This window comes from Molothrus aeneus, chromosome 1, assembly GCF_037042795.1.
Source record: "Molothrus aeneus isolate 106 chromosome 1, BPBGC_Maene_1.0, whole genome shotgun sequence".
Taxonomy (NCBI): Eukaryota; Metazoa; Chordata; class Aves; order Passeriformes; family Icteridae; genus Molothrus; species Molothrus aeneus.
This window is the reverse complement of record NC_089646.1, coordinates 31,498,789-31,520,653: the sequence shown is the minus strand read 5'-3', so window position 1 is coordinate 31,520,653 and position 21,865 is coordinate 31,498,789. Positions and strand designations below refer to the sequence as shown.

Sequence of the window (21,865 nt, the reverse complement as noted above, 5' to 3'; positions counted from 1 at the left end):
TAAATGAACATGATATCTATTTCCAAAATTTGTTTCAAGCTTGTAGAGTAGCTTACATTGTACTGGATCATCCATGTATTTTTGTGTAATGTTCCCTCAGTTTATCTATTTGAAACATCCAGGAGAGAAGAGTTTACAAGTCTGAATGGAAGTTCCCAGTTTTGTCATGCACTTCCTTTATTCTTCACTCAAAGGGGAAATACTATGAATGAGTCATCTCGTACAATAGACACTTTCTACAGCCCTCAAATATAAAGGCACACATTTCTTCTCTACCAAAGGGTTGCAAACATGAGGAATTACACCATATATAGGCAGCACAGCATGAAGTTTGAGAGGGTTTTCCAAAGGCATCCGGAATTGCCCAGGGATGAGCAGGAGCTGTGTAAAAAATAGCAGCTACAGATCATTTCAAGAGAAATATTAGTTCAACTGTAACCAATTTCCTGGTCTTTGCCTTGGGACATTATTTTGCATTAGTCTATTTTAAACTTGGGTTATTTCTTTACTGTGTTGTGGTAGCTGCAGGCGCACCGCCTTCAGTTTATCAAAGCAAACATTAACTTGGAAAAATGGATTTATTCAGACTGCATATAAAGGGAGAAATAATACTGTTGCCTTTTATTTTACAAGCAAAAAATCATAGCAAAAGATGTGTTGAAAGAGCTGGTGCAAAATATTATGAAAGTAAAGTCTTAGGGACTGATAAGAAAAACATAGAGAAAGACCAGCTTCTCTGGCAGATACAGCCTGTTGTGCCATCTATGTCAAGAAAACCCATTTAAATCAAAGTCCTCCAGCCAAGCTGCTGGCTTTGCATGTGGTGGACAAGAGGGCACTCACAAAGATGGCTTCTTTGGCACCCTGAGCCTTTGCTGCTGACAGAAGTTGAGGGTCCCTAAGAACTCCTGAGGCTGTCCTGTGACAATTTAAATTTGAGGGCTGAAGGATTCCTTGAAAACAACCTCTTGAGACCGTTTGCACTTCCAGATCTGCATTTTCATACCTCTGTATTTTACCTCTAGAATCAAATTAAACCATTACACCACTCCACAGCATTGTTTCAAGTATGTTTAAGCTAGTTGTGCTAGGAGGCCAGGTGTTGCCCCCAGCTGACTCACCTGTGAGCTGAAAAGAGCTGTCAGAGGTGTAAGGGTGAAGAACTGGCAGGGGTAAGTGTGTCAGTATAAAAAATGACAAGCACTGCAGAGTAAGAAAAACTGGCACATCTCTTGCTTCCAATTCTACTGCAGGGAAATGAACATGGGATGGAATCTCCAAGACAGAGGATAAAATGTGGTTGAAGATACTTTTAAAATATATGATGATACCTAATCCATGAACTTCACCACTGAAGTACTACAGATCCATACCAAGACAGAAAAGACTGTAGTCCTGAAAAAGTTTTCTTGAATTAATTTTAGGATGATTGGCAACACAAAGTTAGCAATAGATGGGATGTGTTTTTAAAACTGAAAGACAGATGGATTCATTTTCCAACTGTCCTATACTATTCCTCCATTTAGTTCACCTGTTATCAGGATCATAAATATGCTAACTGAAAAAGTTTATTATAAATTTTTATTCAGGTAGATTGAATATCAAGCAAAGTCAATTGGGATATAGAGCTCAGAGACTGAATTTGAAAGGTTGTTGTATTCAGAAGAAGCAAAAACTAACAAGAGTTAAACTGCCTTAGGTCAAATACTCATCTCAAAAAAAGACTACAAGTGAAAAAAGAAGCTGGGGAAAGGGGAAAATATATTTATCATCAAATGTAGGTATATTTTGGATGTCAGGATCATAAAAATGAAGCTAGAATAATGTCAAATCAAGCAGATGAGGATTCTGCAAAAAATTAAATCAAATATCAAGTAGTTCTCAAGACACAGAGAGAGAAAATGAAAGGAGAAGCAAGGCCATTGTGTATAATTGCCTCCACCACGACTGCATAATGTAGGCATTAGGTAACTACAAAGTTATTACCTTGTCTCAGCTTCCCAGGAAACTGATGATGTCATGTGTGTGGGAAAGGCAGAATCACAAAGGGGTCAGACAGCATGGAAATGGAAATGACCATGGTCAGGGAGCCTGTGGGCTCAGCTTGGATAATCTCTGTTCCGGAAAGGAAATGACATCTGTGATTCTGCCCAGAGGCAGCCAGTTTGGGACATTCTGGGTACAGCAGAGGTACATCACATGCTTTACTTGGCAGAAAACAGACATCACAACTTTTTTTGGATGTGAAGAAACTGATTAAAAATGACTGAGTCATATTCTAGGCTTATGCGAACAGTTTAGGCAATCCTAAATTTATTTTACTGAATAAATAATATGTGTTAGACAAATCAAGGGAAAGTGCAATTTATATTCAAATTGATGACCAGTATTTTAATTTAATGAACATTTCCCACATCAGCAAAAAATTGAATTTTAAATCACCAGGTTAAGCAAAGAGAACCTTCCAATATGTAGAAGGATTTTTTGTACAAATTTTCTATGTTAGGCCAATGATGAGTATGACTTGTAAATCCAGAAAAAAAACCCCTTTTTACTGGTGTAGAATAAAGACTGGCCACCACCAGCAGCATTCATAAGATATGACAAAATAAAATCTGTAAATCCTTTGAATTCAATATATTATAGCATATGAAGTTCCTGTTTAAGGCTAGTGATTCATACCACTACTCTTGGATATAAAACAGATGCTCAGACCAGAAATTATTATTTCACTGGTGCCTTTATCTGGTATTTGAGCACCTCTAGGACTGCTAATTCATAAATACACATATATAAATATAACATAATAAATGATGCAATTCACATGAGGCGTAGAGAACACAACCTGATTTACAAAGAGCTATGGTTATAAATACACTCTTCTGAAAAATGTTTCTATTTGAAGTGGTGGAGTCACCATCCTGAAGTGCTCAAAAATGTATGGATACGGCACTTGAGGACATAGTTTAATGGTGAACATGGCAGTGGCTCTAGATTGACAGTTAGGCCTGATGATCTTAAAAGTCTTTTCCAACCTTAATGATTCTATCAAAATTCTGTGAATTACTTTAACCTACTTACACACTTCTATTTTGCAATGAAATAAATACTACCACATTTTTATGATATACTTTTAGGACATGTAATTATTAAATGAACTAAATGCATCATTGCATATGGTATATATTCATGCACCCTGTATGTGCTATAAAATTAATATTTTCTTCTGTCTGAAGATATATATACATTTGTTTCTCCAGGAGTACAGAGATTTGGGTCAGTATATGGCATTTTCTTCATGAGTTAATTAAATCTTTGATTTTAGAGTATAACTTAAGAACTGTGATCTATTTTTTCATGTTGTGCTTACAGGCTTTCTTTTGACTAATGAGCATTGTTGTCTTTTTGCACTTTTCCTTTGAAATACCAGCAAATTATATTTCTTTTCTGAACAGATCCCACACAGACCTTTCTTGTCCCTTCACCAAGATGAATACTCTTGACTCCTAGAGCAATTCTGCCAAGTCTTCAATTGATGTATTGCAAGGGTTTTCTTTTTAGTATCTTACCTGCGTTTCTTGGTGAAGCATTTGAACCTGAGTATATAATGAATAATTGGCTAAAACATAAATTCAGTGGGATATCTTCTCAGATTTTTACTTTTTTGGATTAAAACTTTTTACTTTTCTTTTTTTTCTTTGGTTTTTTTTTCTTTTTTTTCTCTATTTTTTTCTTTTTTTTTTTCTTTTTTTATTTTCTGGGTTAGTGAATTTACAAGAAAATTCTGTTGGAAGTAAACATTCCCATGCTGACAAAAATGAATAAAAAGTTCATGACCATACACCACAAAAACAAGCTTCATATTTTAACATATTTAATTTGAAACGATGGAAGGAACACGCCTGAAGACAGCTTGGAGCCTGGAGCAGGAAGATGTTTTCTGAAACAATACAATTATTTTTAAATGACAAGCCCTTTTTTTCCAGAATTAGGAAAGTTGCTATACTTGGATAAAGGATAGATATGATACATTTTGGAGAAGATTTATTATTTAGGACATTTCTCCTACAATTTTTCTTCCTCTCAGCAAGACACACGTGTAAGCATGGCTTGAGAGGGACCCTGTGTTTCAACCCCCTAAAACAATATTCTTTGCAGAACATATTGGAAAAAACAAACGAATGAAAAAAAATATAAAAAGTTGCACGTCCATCTCTCCTTGCAATAATGTCCATCTTCAAGTACCCAGAGTCCATTCCAGCTCTCCAAATTCATCACACACATCAGTAACTGTCAAGATTTCATTTTAGGGACAAAACTAAAGATTAGGACTTTCCATGCCTAGGCTCTGACTAGTAATGGTGATGTCATGGGTTTGATCCTGTATGAGCCATTCACCTAAAACTCAATGATCCTTGTGGGTCCCTTCCAACAGAGAAAATTCTGTGATTCTGTGAGTAGTAGTTTTTGACACCTCAGGAAAAGCCACCAAGTTAAATTTGGAGCAAAGTAGAGAACCTGTTGGACTACCCTTTAATTCTATGGGGTCTTTTCTCATCACACTTGTCTCCATGTTACTATTTCTTTAATATTAATTTCACTGGCTGGTCCCCCTAATCCTCATGTTGCTGATGGAATGCTTTGCTTGATGGCTCCCCAGGCAATGCTGTGCTGGAAAGCTTTATCAAGGAAGGACATGTGTGCAAGAAAGAAGCCAAGGAGGAAACAAGAAGGGTTTTTCTGAACTCTAGCAAACTGTCTTTGCTGCCAGATATTGCTGGTTTTGCTGCAGAGACTTTTAAAAGCCAAGCTTATCTGCAAAACTGATGAAGAAAGTACTGCAATTTAATGAACGTTTCATAAAGAAATGTAGGTGATTAACAAAATACCTTGATGACTCTGGCTTCTTCCCTTTGCTTTGTAATGGTGGATCATCTAATCTGTGTGTGTCATTGTAGGTCCTAAAATAGTGACTCAGGTTACAGTCAGGATCAAGAGCCACATGTCTGAATTCACAAATATAACCAATTATGAGATCTGTAGAAAGCACTCAGATAAAAATCAATATTTTAATTTTAATAAGAAATAAAAGAAGCGAATGAAGCTTTGTGAAAAACTGAATTTGCTCTTCCTAGCCTTTCTTTGGCTCTGGCTGCAGGGAATCCTTAGCAAGTGGCTACATAGCAGGATCATCACTCATGGAAAGAGGGAAAAACTTGTCACCCAGGGGGTATTATCATGTCCTACATGCATACAACTTTTCACTCAGGACAGCTCTGATGCCACTGACAGCCCTGACTGCTTAGTGGGGGGTTTTTTGCATTGCTATGTAGGAAAGCTACTCTCTTCTTCCAAAGGCAGTATTTTTCTCTGCTTGGGCTCCATTTTATTAGTCATTAGCAGTAAATGCATCAGCTATTGCTTCTCCTGAGAAAACATCAATGGAAATCTAGTCCCCTCACTGTGCTTGCCTTCTCTGCTTTTGATAGAGAAGATTTCATGAAGTTCATGATGTGCAGTCTTAATCAGCTTAGGTTTCTTTACAGACAGCTGGCTTGGAGGTGAGAAACCTAAAACTCATTCATACAATAAAACTTGACAACACTTTATTACCAGAAATATGTAAAATGGAAAATCAGTTTTATAGGATCTCTTCTCTTCTTTTCCCAGGTTTCTCTGCTGACATAAGCAAAGCAAACCAATGTTTCTTGATTAAAGTATATAATCCTTTAAGTTTTCCCAACATCTCTTCAGACCCACATGGTAGTGGGTGAATTCCTTGCAAATGAGATAATCAGAAAATAATGTCACTGAAGGAAGCCTTAAAAACCCTAAAACCCTAGCAGAATAGAAGATTTAAACTGACTCAATACTCCTAAAATACTAAAGCACACTTTATTCCAGGAACTCAGTTTATCTTCTGGCATTGAATTACTCAGTGAAGATATAATTATGGGAAAAAAGAGGAAAGATAACCAGGAGCTAATATCTATTAAACTACATATTCAGCTAAAACCATTACTTTGGTGTCTCAGGAAGCAGGCAGCTTCATGTAGAAGCAAACCTCCAAACACTCAAAGCATGCCACCCTAAAGAAGAAGACTTGAGACTACAATGATAAGCAAGAAATAAAACTACCTGCTTATTGTCCACAGCCAGGCCAGGAGCAGCAGATAAAGTCTCCAGTGCTCATGTGCTAACTATTGCCTTGACTAAATCTCATTTCTCCTCTCAGTGAACAGGCTTATTGAGAAACAGATGTAGCACAGGATCTGACTGCAAAACTTCCTGGGATTATTCCTCAGGAAAGTTACTACTGTGGTGCAAATTTTGTTTTTTGAACATATGGGCATGGCAAGTCAAGTGATCTTAAAACTCCAACCCAGAACTTTCAAAATTCACAAGCTAATAATTACCTCTTGGGGTGGGAAATCAGAAGGTTGAAAAACATTGCAGTACCCTGTGGTGGAACTTACATGTAACCTCAAAGATTTTACATCTAGTGGGAATAGTTTTACTAGCCGTCTCATTTGTAACTTCCTGGCCCTTGGAGAAGCACTGGGTTTCCAAGAGAGAAGAGATTCTTGAAGTGAAGTCTTTCCCCAGAGTACAGCATTCTCCAGAATTCCCCAGAATACAGCATGTTACAAGACAATGTTGTTGCTACAAGTGAATGTTTACACAAGTAGAAATGTCTTAAAAAAAAAAAAAAGCTAAAAAAGAGGGGGCCCACTGTGAGTGGGGATTGCAGAAACATGGACTCTGCAGTTCATATTGTGCAAAGGGAAAAGGCCATTCACAGTCTAGAGTGAATTTTTCATTGTCCTACTGGCAAGTTATCCCAGAGGCTGTTTACAGGGCAGCTCTGCCAGTTTTGTGGGGCTGTGCCCTGGAGTTGCTACTGCAACAGCGTGGGCCATGCACTCAGGGCGCTGCTAATGCAGCTAAAATTATTGCCACAGAATAAACAAGCAGAGATCAGTACACAGTTTGTTTGCCAACAGATGTCAGTGTTACATATCTTATGTAGCTTTACAGTTATGGCAAGTGCTAGCTCTACTGGGAAAGATCTGTGTATGTGTCCTGTTTTGTTTCGTGGGCTCTTGTCTATGTTTTTTTTGTTTTGCATCTAAGCCTGTCCATATGACAAAGAGCAAGTGAGCTGGGGCATCTGCTGGCCAGTTCTTCATCAGTTAGATAGTTATAAATAAGTTTGATCTGTCAAATAACAGTAAAAGCAGACTTCTTTCATTGATCTGATTAAATTTGCAGGCCAGACAATTAGCAATACCATCTGCAATCCTGTTGCTAATCAGACTTCAGAGAGAGAACAGAGGTGAAATGGAGGAGCTGCAGAGCTGCACAGAGCAGCCCACAGCTGCTCTGATGGCTCAGTTGATGCTGCTCATGGGCTGAGTTGTTGTGGGCACACGTAACTGAGAGCAGGACTTGGCATGTATTCTTGGCAACCCCTGGGTCTTACTCATGCTCTAAGAGAAATACCAGAGCACTCCTCTGCTGAAGCACTGGGAAAAGGTGCCTCTTCCTCACTGGACACATCAGTGGGAGACTCCACTATGCAGGAAGGAGAAATTTTCAGGGGTTTTTGTTCTCTCACCAGGGGTTTGTTTTCCCTGACTTGCCACATAACTCATCCTGGCCAATTCCTTTTCCACTGCAGCCCGCACTCATGCTCCTGCATCCGTGGTTATGTAGCAGGGGAATCACAGAAAATGTTACTATAATTAATGTGCCACTGCAGGATCCTGTCCTGCCTGTGCTCTCATTCTTGACGAGTGACTCAGCCCTCCTTTTATTCCCCCTTATGGCAATCAACACACATCAGTGCCTTTACCCCAAATGGAAATGTTTTGATTAAGGACAGCTGGTGCACCCCTTGCTTGGCAATGCCAGGTAGAGCACAAGCAGTTTTGATACTACACCCACAGCAGAAAATGCTGAGATTTTTTGGCCTCCTGAATTTCCTGTGTCTCATTAGACTGTCCAGTGCACATCTGTAACAGTTCACAACCAGGCTTGTCAGCACATGGTTCATTAAAAAGCCAGGGCTGGCAATTTCTTTTGGCTGAAATCCTTCCCTTCAGCAGTAATACAAACACTGCTCTGTGCACTGCATACCTTCCTGGGAACTTGGAGGGAAGGAAAGCAATCTCTAATCTGACAGTTCAGTTCTCTGTGGGGGGTCAGTGTGTGCTCATGTGCAATAGCCTCTGCTCTCCTCAAGAGTGGGGAAGTTGAAAATCCCCGAAGATGAGACTCTGACCTGAGGAAGTTGCCTTGTAAATTACACAAAAATGCCCAATGGGTGAGAGGTTTTGCTCTCCTGAATTTTTTGTTTGTTTTCCTTTTCTTTCCTCTCCCCAGTCATATTGTATGTCATGCAACTCGCAAGAGATATACTCAAAGATAAAAAGGAAAAAAAACAGATGAAAATTTAAGTCAGGGCTATTATATCCAATTATCCTTTTCTCTGTCCAAGTTAAAAAGACCTTTCTGATAAATTGTTGGAATTTAATTGTTGGAGCGTATGAGCTACTAAACTTACGTCAGAAGCCAGAATTCCTTAAACTTAAGCTGCCTTGAAACCTTTCTCATCTCAATAACAAAACCAGGACGTGCAGTCTGACTATCATCACCTTGCTCTGTTAATGCTGTTCTTCTTCAGGAATCTCAGATATATCCTGCATTGAGGATCCAGACAATTTCTCATTAAAATGTAGCTCAAGACCTATTTTGGGTAAAAACATGGATTTATGGCAACTTTGAAATATTTGACTATCTGCTGAAGCATTAAAAGGCCCTGAGAGTTCTTGGACCGGTGTTAAGGAAGGAAGAAAGGTGGCACTTCATCAATAAGAGGAAATTGGGTGTTGTTTTTTTAATAGTAAAAGTGTTAAAATCAGAAAATCAAATTAAATCAGGATGAAAATATAGGTGATAACTTTCCTTCTCCAGACCAGGGGGCAAGGCTTGCTCAGATGGTCCACACAGGCACTGCCAGCAGCCCTGGACCCCAGCAGTCTCCCATGGGAGAAGGGTGGGGAAAGAGCAGCACTGCAAGGGTTCCCTGGGACAGTGCAGGTGGTGGCTGTGCTGGGCAGGTTCAGAGAGACACAGAGACCCTCATCATGACAAAACCAGTTTTTGTGTGGTGAGCACTGGGAGAGGCACACTGAGGGTTATTATTGTGTTTCTCGTGCCTGAAAGTATTCTGGCAGGGCTGAAGCTGGATGGTGCCAGTCATTTCACAAACAACCTGGGGAAATTCCTCCCCCTCTCTTGACATGCTTGCCATTTATTCTGAAGCAAGATAGGACAAGAGAATGTGATGAGCTGAAAGAAGGAAGGCCACGGGAAAGATGGATGGGTAATGTCCTTGTAGAACATAATTTACGCCTCAAGCCTCATGAAATATTTCCAGAAAACACCCACATCTGACTATCATTCAATTCAACCTTGAATAGTTGCCAAGTTTTTTTTAAAGGTTAAAATAGTGCAGAGTCCTGAGAAAGATTTGAAGACACTGCTGTTTGTGTGTATTTACCTATCCATGCCCTTCAAGTATTTAAGGTTTGGGGTTTTTTCCTGTTTTATTTTTTGTTAGATTGATCTCATTTGGGAGAGGATTTTCCTTGCTTCATCAGAACAAGGCTGGTACATTTTATAGGCAATTGTCCAAATAATAAATATGGTAACAATTACAGTAAAGTCCCATCTGACTCTGACTTGCCATCACTCAAGGTTTACATGCAGTAACTGCCTCTCAGTACTGGAAGTTCCCAGACATTTCCAGTTCTAACAGTTGATCAGGACAACTTTATCTCCCTGCACAGTAGATAAAACAGAGCAGGTCACTTTTTGTGTGCCTCTGTTTTCAGAGAAACATTATTTCAAGTAATGTTTAACTAAATGGGGCCGTGCTAGTCTTAGTAAAGGATGGAGCTAACAGGATACCTTAGTTTCTTCCTGTGTGGCAACTTTTGCCACTGAAGCACTGACTAAAACCTGGGGCAGTCTGAGAATAAATAGTGGAGATGAAGAAAATCCCATCAGATTTTGGGGAAAACAAATAGAGCTACTGGTATTAAAAAAACCCCAAACGCCTATGTATGTAATGCAGTAGGTCATTTTTAGCAATGTTCTGCTCTTTACAAATCACTTTTAATCAAAGAACACAACATTTTATAGCCAACATTAAAAAATCAATGTCTGTTCCTGTCCTTTGTGGTTTTTTTATTAAAAATCTGAGATTCAGACAAGATATGACTAGTGTTAGCACAAGTCTATTATAAAGACCTGTGGATGCTTATGCAAATATGCCACTCCTAGTGGCATTATGATTGAGTGTACTTAAAATGAAAGAGGATAAAAGGCAGTTTTATGTGAACTATTCTCCCCTTCAAGATGAAAACAAGCAAAAGAAGCCACAGCAAAAGCTGAACTTTAATGTAATGCATTTTAAATATGACTACACAACACATTTCTTCACTGGTGCTGGGCAGCACTGTGTGATGATGACCAGGGTGGGATAAACTGTGCTGCCATTGGCTTGACACAGTTTTTAAGGACATTCAGTGTGAGGGTGTTGGCCATGGTGGGCAGCACTTCTAGGCTTCTTCTGTGCTGAGCATTTTCTTACATTGAGTGGAGTCCTGAACAGCAGCAGGGCATTTCTGTTCCCCAGTTGTTCAAGAATGATGTGTAACTGTAGGATGGATGGGGAAGAATGAAATATGAAGCCTTCACAGGAAAGTTATGCTTTCTGGAAGAAAGGAAGCCTCTGGCAAAGCAGAGAGATGAGGAAAGGTTTAATTTTGCTGTAAATATTTTCAGATAAGCTGCTTTGAGTTGTGTAGTTTTTACATAACACTGTCTCTCATGAAAGCCAGGGGCAGCTGGACAGACCCTCTGCTGCTTTCATAGTCTGAGCTGTCTGGGCTTTTCAAGTTCAAGGGGTTTAATTGCTTTCTCATGAGGCACAGCTAAAAGGCCTAGACATAAAACTAATAATGTTTCATCTACTGAAAAATTGAATAAATACGTGTGAGTCACTGGCATCATGTGGGCAAGTGCAGTATGTGAGTCAAGGGAGAACTCAAGAGTCTGACTAAGCTGAAAAGAGAAATTGCATCATCAAAGCTTGATGAGAGAGATTTGCAGGAGAAAAAGATAGTTTTGACTCTGCAAAATTGAACTAAAATGCTGACAGCAAATGGAATTTTCCCATGATTAATTTGAATTTTTTCCTGGATAATTTTCAAACTTCTTATCATAAAGCAATCTACAATGTATATAAGTATACAGTAATATATATTTCATATATATAGAACTATATAACCATTTAAGTATGCTCTTGCATATATTTGAAAAATTTCAGCTTTCCTCTTTTTTATAAATGGGGCAGATTAGACATCTTCCTGTTAGAAAAAGCATATTCATAACTGTGTTTATTTGTTAAAAACAATTATGAAGTGATAGATCCAAAGATTAAATGATGGTGGTGGGTGCAGACAAATTTATCAAAATACACTATCACTGTGTATTTATTCCAACTAAAACTAAATTTATTCCAACTAAAACTACATTACTGAATACTGAAAAGAAAACCAAATTACAGATATCTCCTCATATTGCTCTGGAATAATAAAAGTCACCCATTATAATTTTGTTTACATATTCAATGTTGTTGATATACACTTCATTTGTAGTAAACACATATAGTGAGTATATAACCAAACATATTAGTGCTGTATAAAGTGATAATTTTTTGGTTGAGTTTGAAGAAACACACACACTGCATTGTCAGGGATATGTTCATATGAGTAACAGATGTGAAAATAGGAACTCATAATTTTTAGTGTGATTTCATAAAAGGCATTATATGTAGATGGAGACATCAACTATTTTAATTCCTGAAAATTTTAACTCCTTGTTTAAATTTTCCACATGCCAACCAAGAGGGAAAAAAATGCAGATTCTCCTAATTCAGTCACAGTTAAAAGCTGGTTTGGGTTATTCTGCAACCTCTATGTTTCCTTTCCATTTTTACACATTCTGGACAAATATTTCCTGGTTCCTGAATGTTCTTCCTTCACTCCAAAGCTTCTTGCACCCCTAATATCTAGATGAAGAAAACTTGGCCTTGTTTACTGCATAGACCCTTCCTCTTCCTCAAAGCACTTTTCTGCAAGACTGGGCTCCCCAGTGCCTATCCGGAGAGGCCTGGAGATCCCAGGTAAGGATCTCTGAGAATTATTTGTGGGAGTGATAAACTAACCTAGCCATCCCTTTTAGAGAGATAAAAGATTTGGAGTTGAACTCCCTTCACCTGATGGAAATGTAAATGTCTCAGACATCTTTTATGAAAAATCCTTTCCTTAGGATTTTTCCTCCTGAGAAGCTGAGAGGCCTCAAGAACAAAATGTAAACATTGATTATCTGCTGCTGTGGAATGCAACAGGTGGATCTGTGATTGGCCCAGATTGTGTGTTGGATGTTTGTAATTAATGGCCAATCACAGCCCAGCTGGCTCGGACAGAGCGCCGAGCCACAAACCTTTGTTGTGATTCCTTCCTATTCTATTCTTAGCTAGCCTTCTGATGAAACTTTTTCTTCTATTCTTTTAGTGTAGTTTTAATGTAATGTATATCATAAAATAATAAATCAAGCCTTCTGAAACATGGAGTCAGATCCTCGTCTCTCCCCTCATCCAAGAACCCTTGTGAACACTGTCACATGTAAATGCATACTCTGACTAAAAACTGATACTCTTCTTTTCAATCTATGGTAAGAAATAGGCACTTCCCTGATGTAGTTCACTGTCTGTTCAGGCAGACATTTGGAAACAGAAGAATCATGTCTTAGAGGACTTTAAAGGCAATCTGATTGATTGCTTCAGACCCAGATGTCTGCAGTTAAATGGTAAGTGCCCCACAGCCATGTCTCTTCCCCCTTGTTACCCTCTTGGTAGAAGAACATGTGCATTCTCCATGAATGCTGCTCACAGTGGATCAAATACTGAGGATATCCTTTTCTCCTTGGGGTGAACTTGTACAATTATTTCCACAAAAATAACCATATTCATATAGTCATTCTTTCAGACTTCAAGGACCGTAACAAAAGGGACTCTTCCAGTGGTGATTGACTGCAAGGTGGTTCCTTTGGATAACATAGGAGAGAGAGGGCAGTAAAACCACATTCTGATCATAACGATTAGAAAGAAATGATAATGTTACTCCTATGGAAAGAACAGTGCAATGAAAAGTATATTGTCCACAAAATCTATTTGTTGAGCAAACATGACTTTAAAACATCTTTCTGTGAAAGCATTCAGTAAAGACTGGCATCGTCAGGAGAAATACAGGAAGGCTCAGCAAGTTTGCTTTGGAGCTTGTAATACTGATGTCACTGAGCAGGCTGGGGATAACTCCAGCGGATGTGTGAGCTTCCCTAAGGGCAAAAAAAAATATTATTTCCAAATGGAAAGATACACTTCAGAAAATAGTTCCTGGACTTAACTGCTGATGAACCAGGTAGGCAGTAAAATGCTAAAATGAACTAATTGCTTGAGTTTCAGATAGGTGGGAGCTGTCTGCACTCTGGATAACAAAGCACAGCACAGAGGCAGATGAAAGCAATCCAATGTAAGTGATTAATTTACTGAATGCAGTGACTAGTTTTCTGCTGAGAAATTTTTGTTAATTTTAGAAAGTAATTCTTTAGCTTTGCTATTGTTTTGGACACTTCCCCTCTCAATCTCTGTCTGTGTTTTGCACATGGTGCAGCATCTGTTGTGTGTGCTAGGCAAGGTGGTTGAGGAGGAAAAGCAGCCCAGGTAACTGGAAGAGAGCAGTCAGGGAGAACCATAACCCTGGAAAATGTCAGGGTGATGGGCAACATGTGGTGAAGCTTATATATAGGGCAGCTGGAAGGTGATAAATGATAACAAGGCAACTGGATTCTTCTACCTTTGCATCTAAAATTACCAGTCATTTACTTAGGTACTTACCTAAAGATCAGGACTAAACAAAATAAGCCCCTCAAGTACATTTTGTAAGAAGAAACTACACAGATGCTGTTTGTGACCTTGTTGCCCAGCTGTTTCTCTTCTTTACTACATTGATGATCTTAGAAACACTTTAATGTCTCAGACAAGGAGAAGATGTGTTTTACAGAAGTCTGGTTTGTTTACATGCAGCAGCAGGGACACACAGAAAGAGCTAAAGCACAGGCTTTTATCCATTGTTTTATCCAGTTAATTGCAATTTGGATACAGTTCTAGTGATTGCCAGACCCCATTCCTCTAATATTATCCAAATCCATTAAGAAACAGAAGAGTTTGGAAATACCTTGGAAAAGCTGCCACTGTATTTCCTGCTTCAGCAAGACACAACCACATCTCCAGATAAACTGTGGTAATTCTTCTGGTCTCCATGGAATCACTGGTTGGTTTGGGTTGGAAGGGACATGGAAGATCATCCAGTCCCAGCCTCCCCACCATGAGCAGGAACACCTTCCACAGACCACTTTGTTCACAGCCTCATCCACCTTGGCCTTGAACACTTCCAGGGATGGGGCATCCACTCTTCTCTGGGCAGCTCATGTCAGCATTTTACCACCCCACAGTAAAGAATTTCTTCCTAATATCTGTTCTTAATCTACTTTCTCAGTTTAAAGCCTTGGCCTACCACTGCATGTCCTTGTAGAAAGTCCCTCTCCAGCTTTCTTGTTGGTCTCCCTTGGTAAGCTGTTTGTTTCTCCCTGGGCAGAGTGCCCACGGTTGCAGGCAGCAGATGAGCCCTAAATGGGGGCCAAGCTGGAGCATTGCTAAAACAAAACCACACTTACTTGACCAGAAAGAACACCTTCTTCCCAAAATAAACTCTGTTTGCCCCACACCCAGATGATGAGGTGGTAAAGAATAACCTTTGGGTCCTGGCCAGGCCCCCTCCTTGCTGCTGCAAAAACTAACCCTATCCTGGCCAGAACCAGGACATGTTCATACTGACATTTTTTTTTTCTGAAATGTTTGCTCTGTGCTGCTTTACATTCCAGGTGTCAGAATTAAAAGTCTCCCCTAACTCTGCACAAGTGTTGGTGTTCTCCAAACATGCCCATAATATGGTGAGTCACTGCCGATGTTACTGGGGACTTCATCCCTAAAATGACTGCCACAAGGATAGGGGTGAAGGGAACATATTGGCCTGTGCTTGTCAAGGAACACCAAAGGCTTCATTCATGACTAGAAGAGAAGCACTTAGCTCAGAAACCTGTTTAATGCCAGCACTGATCTAAGTCTTCTATGGAATTATTAAGATACGACTTCCCAGAAAAGAAAGTGAAGACTTCAGAGAAACCATTCAGAAGGCTTTTTGAAGGAAAAATTGAGTGTCTACTTAGTGGAGCCAACAAATCCTCTGTCAAGGTTTATTCTTTTGATCTCTGTAATATATATAGGCCCTGGTGCTGAAATAGGTGCTTTTGACGTACATTTCTCTCTTAATTTAGCTCTGCTTTTAATGAGTTTGCAAGCTCTACGGGCATACCCAGCTAGGAAGGTGACTTGGATGATCTGAAATCAACACTCAGAGCATAGAGTTTACTATTAGTGCCTACAAGCTGAACACATTTATCTCTTTATATCTCACGGAGTCAGTAAAGTGACCCAGCTCAATCTGTGTGCTAGTGGACAGGCACACAGTGTCAAGGGCCTGGGTGTCTGCACTGGTCCTGCACCAGGGAGAGGGCTCCTTTCATGGCAGCCCCGAGGCAGAACAAAAGAGCTATCAAAGCAGTTTACACCTCCTCAGCTCTTTGGCCATCTCAGCATCCTCAGATCCCTGAGGATCAGGCTGGCTGTTACAGAGGTAGAGGTCTGGTAAGATCCTCAGAATGGGGAGCTGTTTCCAACCTCCACAACTGGAAAGCTCCAAAAAATTGAGACTGGTAATGGGAAAGGGAATTGAGCAAAAATTCCCTTTCCCACTGCTAAGAAAAGTAGTAGTTACTTCCCTTTTTTATTTTCAAAACTGAGAATCAAAATCTAGTGCTTGTAATTTTAACTGCAGTGCAGAAACAAAATAGGGAAAAGGGAATTAATTGGAGCCCACATTAGATAATTGGAAATATAATAAGGGCAGCAGTTCCATAACATGTACTTATCACAAGAAAATTAAGAGATCACACAAGAGGGATGCCTGAATGAGTAAAAATTCCTCTTCAAACAGTCTCTGAGAAAAACTGTGAGGGAGAACAATTGTATTTATTTTGGCAAATCTGAGATCGGATTTTTTTTGTGTCTGTTTTATTCCCCTTGCAGATCCTGATACCGGAAAATAATTGAAATGAGCAAAGGAGATGGTAATTACTGTAAGTTTGTCTGCTACAATCTGGAAATTATAAAGTACTGCAGGTTGCTCCAGGCTATAAATCCTAACCCAAAGCCTCGTGCAAAGCCTTGGAAAATTGAAATGCTGCAATTGGGTTTAACCAGCCAAAAAACCCCAGCTGCTGAGTCACTCTGACTACATAGTACATATTCTTCAACAGTTAAAGGATGTCTTACAGCACCCAGAGGAATATACCAGAGGACTAAAAAATTATTACAGCACATGTATAAACAAGCTTTGCCAACACTTAAAAAAATCTTTGAAATTATTCATAGAATAACAAACTCATTTAGAATGGCAAAGACTCTTTAAATTATCAAGTCCAAATGTTAACCTAACACCATCAGGTCCACTACTAAACCATCACCCTAACTACTATGCTTATTAAAAAGAAAGGAACTTATATTGAAAACAACTTTTCCTTTTTTCTTTATTTTAAAGAAAAGCTGTTTACATGGCTGACAGGAATTCACTCCAATAGATGCCATCCTTGCTCCCCACGAAACTTTTGAAATTATCTTGATGGATACAAAGAATGACTAAATTCTGTTAGGTCAGCATTTGAAAAATACTAAACAAAACAATGGTATCTTTTATGCAGTTTATTTTGACATGGAAAAGTTGTAACTATTATAATTATTGTCTGAATTAGAGTACTGAATATCCAAGAAATGTGTGAAGCACAGTAATATGAGAAATGTGGCATAAAGTAGGGGAAAAAAAACCAAACCCATGCATCAACGTTTTTCTCTTTAATGTAATTTTTTTTTGGAATCTCAGTTTTCAGTGATAATCATCTTTAACTAAAGAAGACTTTATGACTTCATCTGGCTGATGAAGAAACCCAAAAAGCAATCACAAGCACCAGCTTTTTGTTTATCCATGATGCTTAACTGCTGTCATACTCTGCCATCACCTTGGTCTATGGCAGCTGCTGTGGGCCAGGGTTTGGGGGGACGGGGAGAGCAGGGTACCCACCTGAGCTGTGGGTGACACTACACCAGGTGTGACACCCTGCAGAGCATGTGACACACCAAACTGCTCAACACATTCAGTCCCTAGGACTCCTCTGTGCCCCTTCTGTGACCCAGCACTGGGCATGCACTGCTCATCCCCATGGATGTGTGGGCCAAGGGCTACACTGGATACAGCAACCAGGCTGCAACACAGCTCCTGCTCGGTCAGCACAAGCACAGCCACAGTAATCCTCTGTAGAGATTTTAATGTCTTCCTATTAAAAAAACCAAAACAAAATAATAAAACCCCAACAATTCAGCAAGTAGTACTAATTAGAGACTTGTGCATTTACAAGGGCATAGTAGTGTCCTTCCTTGGCCAGCAGCTGGCTGTGGGTGCCCTGCTCGACCACCCTGCCGTTCTGGATCACCACGATGATGTCGGCTGTCTGCACGGTGGACAGGCGATGAGCAATGACGATGCAGGTCCGACCTTGCCGGGCGTTATCCAGAGCTTTCTGGACAATCTGTCCACAGAGAACACAGCAGTACTGTTAGCACCTGAAAAGCCTTCCCCTGCCCTAGGAACTACCTTTGATTTCTCACTCTCTTATCACCTGAATACATGCCCTACAGATATACATGTCAGTGCACATGGGAAACCTTAACTCAACAGGATTTCTCACTGAGGTCAAGGAGCCTGATCAAACAAATGTCAGACATGGAGAAGTGGGTTCTTGGGCTCCCAGCTTGGGTTAGAAGACAAATTCAGTATTTCCTATCAAATACATCTGATAGGAAGACAACTGATGTGTATCAGATCAATGTGGAGTTTTATACTTAAAGTTTCAGGTTTTTTCTACTTTTTATTCAGCAAATATAAACATCTTTCTAGTACAGTTCAATTCAAACCTTTCAGGTGGAAAAGCTACTGTGATACACCTGACTTGTTTCACAATTGAGCATTTGTAGCACGTTTGCTTTAATTTTATTCTACAGAGAGCAACTAGCCATGTACATAGGCATAAGTATTTCACATAACAATCATTATTCACCTTTTCACTTTCAGTGTCAAGAGCAGAGGTAGCTTCGTCCAGAAGCAGAACAGCAGGATTACGAACCAGAGCACGGGCAATTGCTATTCTTTGTTTTTGACCTCCAGAAAGTTGTGTCCCTTTCTCACCCACGCGTGTATTATATTTCTGGATATTAAAAAAACAAAAAAGATCACCAGTGAATACTTTTAGAGAAGGAAGATTGGAGAAATAAAATTTTTTCCTGGTTATAAAAGTTAAGCATTTTCATCTTGAAAGAAAAAATAGTGAAAGTGGTTTTAAGAAAGTTAAGGCTTTATAAACATCTCTAGTACAGGCAGTTATCTATACAGCCACACATACTCATAGCCAGTCTGAAAATTTACTCCCTCAAAGCTGGAATAGGTCTTGAATAGTACCAGAAGTGAGGCATCCAAAGAGCATATGTCCATAAGATTAACTCACAATTTCATTCTTACTGACATACTCACAAAGAATTTGAAGTTGCAATGCCTGTGAATTAAGAATCTCAAAAATTATTAGTAGTAATGAAAATTAAATATTTTTCAGCATCATTCCCTCAGTTTCAGGTACCCAGAACTATAGTGAAAACAAGCTATCAAAGAATTTTTCCTTGTTAGAACCAAATTCTTGTCAGGCATGAAGGTCAAATGCCATGCCATTCAGTTCTGATTTACTACCCCTTTGTATTTATTAAGAAAGACTCTCTCTGCATATCCATTCAGTTAGAAAGAGTTCTTTATTTTACTAATTTTTTTAGAAAAATAAAATATCTTTATCAGAGTAACTTGCAGAGTTTCTGCTGTCAAAAGAAAAAGATAGAAAAAAAATTATTATGAGCACTTATACATAGAACATCCTCTCATTTCCCTCTCCTCAACCCCCAAATATTGTGGGTTGTATACCACTGTAATTATGAAAACATTGGCTTTTTTTAACAAAAAAAAGGATTTTAAGCTTGAAACACACCGACATTTAAAAGCATAAAGGCTATTATATTAGGGAGAACAAAAGTGAGCACTGCCTTGATATCTCTATATCATTCCAAGTGTATGATCTTACTGTGAAGAGAACATCACTATCTCTTACCTCTGGCAGCTTTTCAATGAAGGCATGAATATTTGCTGCTTTAGCTGCTTCTTCAATTTCCTCCTCACTAACCTCCCTACTGTTGTCTCCATATTGGATATTTTCAGCAATGCTGCAGTCAAACAAAATGGGCTCCTGTGACACCAGGCCCAGCCTGGACCTCAGCCATCGTAAATGCAGAGATTTGGTATCAAATCCATCTGCGAGCTAGAAAAAGCAAGAGAAACATGATGCCAAGCTGGCTACTGAGCTCATCCACACATGTCTGCTGTAAACAGGAAACGTGAATTCTAAGACAAAGCCCATTATGTGTTATTTTACCAGATGTAATCAAGTAAATATTTTGCATGCTCAATGAAAATGAACCAGCAGAATAGACAAAATGTTTTCCTGCATTAGTTTTTAATTTTGTGTTTTGCTTCCATTTGCTAGCAAGCAGAAACAACCTGCAGATAACAGGTCATTCTTGCAGTCCTTCCAGCCCTAGTGACCACAAGAAGCACCAGGAAGCTCATGGGAAATGCTGCCCCTTGCCCCTTAAGAAGCTGAGCACAAAAATAAATATCCTCAGCTGTAGGCCTTTCCATCTTGCAACCTCCAAAGGAGGTTTCTTTCCACTTTTTATACCCATTAACAAGGGTTGTATCCAAAAGCCCATTGGGACCTCCTGATGGTGAAACAATGACATCCATTACATTTGTGTTATCTGAAGCATGTATCTGTCTCTAATGTGTTAGTTCAATTCAGCAAGAAAACTTACACACTGACAAGCAAGATACATTAGTGTTATGCCCCTGTCTGACCAGGGTGTGAGGAGCCTTGGGGAGGAAATGCAGTCAGACCTGGTTGTTCGTTTCCCAGGCAAAATCTGTGACCTGTGGATGCACACTGTGCCAGCACGGATGCTACTGCTGCTACATGTGGGCAAATGCCCAGGGCAGGCAATGACAGGGGTTTGGGATCATCTACAGATCCACTGGAGGCACAGCCTCTAACTCACACCTCTAAAAAAAGGTATCTCAACAGAGGGACTGCCAGGCTTGTCAAAAGCCTCTGAAACCTTGGCAGATAAAGAGTTCTGTAGATCTAATTACTATTAATAGCCACACAAATCTATTCTTACCACTTGTCCTTCCACAGGGTCATAAAATCTCTCCAAGAGCTGAATGGATGTGCTTTTGCCACAGCCGCTGCTTCCTACTAATGCCAGAGTCTGTCCTTTTTTAACTTTCACATTAAGTCCTTGCAAAACCTGAACTTCTGGCCTTGTTGGATATACAAAATGAACGTTTCTGAATTCAATGTTGCCTTCAAAATGGCTCTGAAAAGGAGTAGAGAGTTCACATGCTCATATTAACATTTATTAGCATTAACTATTACAATACTTGTTAGGACTTGGTTATTAAAGTGAGAGATCCAAGAAAGTTTGGGAAGGTGTTTTCAAAAGTGCTTTTGAAATTCTTTTAAATGACATATTGGACTGAGCATAGTATCACTAGTTACGGGATGATCTTCAAGTCACTACATCCTTCTGGAGAAGTTTTCTGCATCTCTTATGTCTATTTTTCACTTAATCTTTGAAAACAGTATCACAGAAGCACAGAATAAGCTGAGGTGGAAGGGACTCTCCAGGATCAGAGTCCAAATCCTGGCCCTGCTGGGCACCATTCCCAAGAACCACACTGTGTGCCTGAGAGCATTGTCCAAACAGTTCTTGGACTCTGTCAGGCTTGGTGCTGTGACAGCTTCCCTGGGGAGCCTGTTCCAGTGTTCAACCATCCTCTTAAGAAAAGTGAAAAATATCCAGATTTTTCATTTCTAATACATTTAATTGAGATACTTCTTCTTGTGCTTTCCTGATCTTACCCTGCAGGTAGCACAATTTGAACAAATGTAACACAAGGTCAAAATCAGAGATTAAGATAGCACAGCTAAATTCTTCAGTAGGTTATTCACGAGCACAAAGGACAAGCTGTGTTTAAAAAAGCAGTGATAGTTAATTAGGCGTCCTAGGCAGGTTGATATTTAAGCACAAGTGGAAGAAAGGGGGAATATGCCAAGGCTGTCCTGTTCTTTGGGGTATGAGCCAGCCCCTGTACATGCCAGCAGCACCACTAACACGATGCTCTCACAGCAGGTAATAACCTAATTTGATGGACTCAAACATTTTCCTTGCTAAGTCATAGTCATCACTGGCAGTTAAGTCCAGTCTACAATAAAAGTGTTTTCATTAAAGTTTTATTTTACTAGAGACCTTCTGCCAAGTCTTTCAATGTCTGTGTCAGAGAACCCTGGTTCAAGAAAATATGCAAGCATGCTCAGAACTTTAAAGGTTGAAAATCCTGTATATAAGCTT

The 21,865-nt window shown here is 39.4% G+C and overlaps 1 protein-coding gene across 1 annotated transcript in view; it reads right to left on the bottom strand.

The window, feature by feature from the left end:
• Window positions 1-16,996: 16,996 nt before the first annotated feature.
• ABCB5 (ATP binding cassette subfamily B member 5) overlaps window positions 16,997-21,865 on the bottom strand; it is a 34,255-nt gene continuing 29,386 nt past the window's right edge. Inside the window, exons 26-29 of the mRNA XM_066566181.1 lie at window positions 20,633-20,830; window positions 19,510-19,716; window positions 18,421-18,567; window positions 16,997-17,892 (exon numbers count right to left, since the gene is read on the bottom strand). Coding sequence (XP_066422278.1) covers window positions 17,695-17,892; window positions 18,421-18,567; window positions 19,510-19,716; window positions 20,633-20,830 — 750 coding nt within the window. The 3' untranslated portion in view covers window positions 16,997-17,694. The remainder of the gene's footprint in view (window positions 17,893-18,420; window positions 18,568-19,509; window positions 19,717-20,632; window positions 20,831-21,865) is intronic.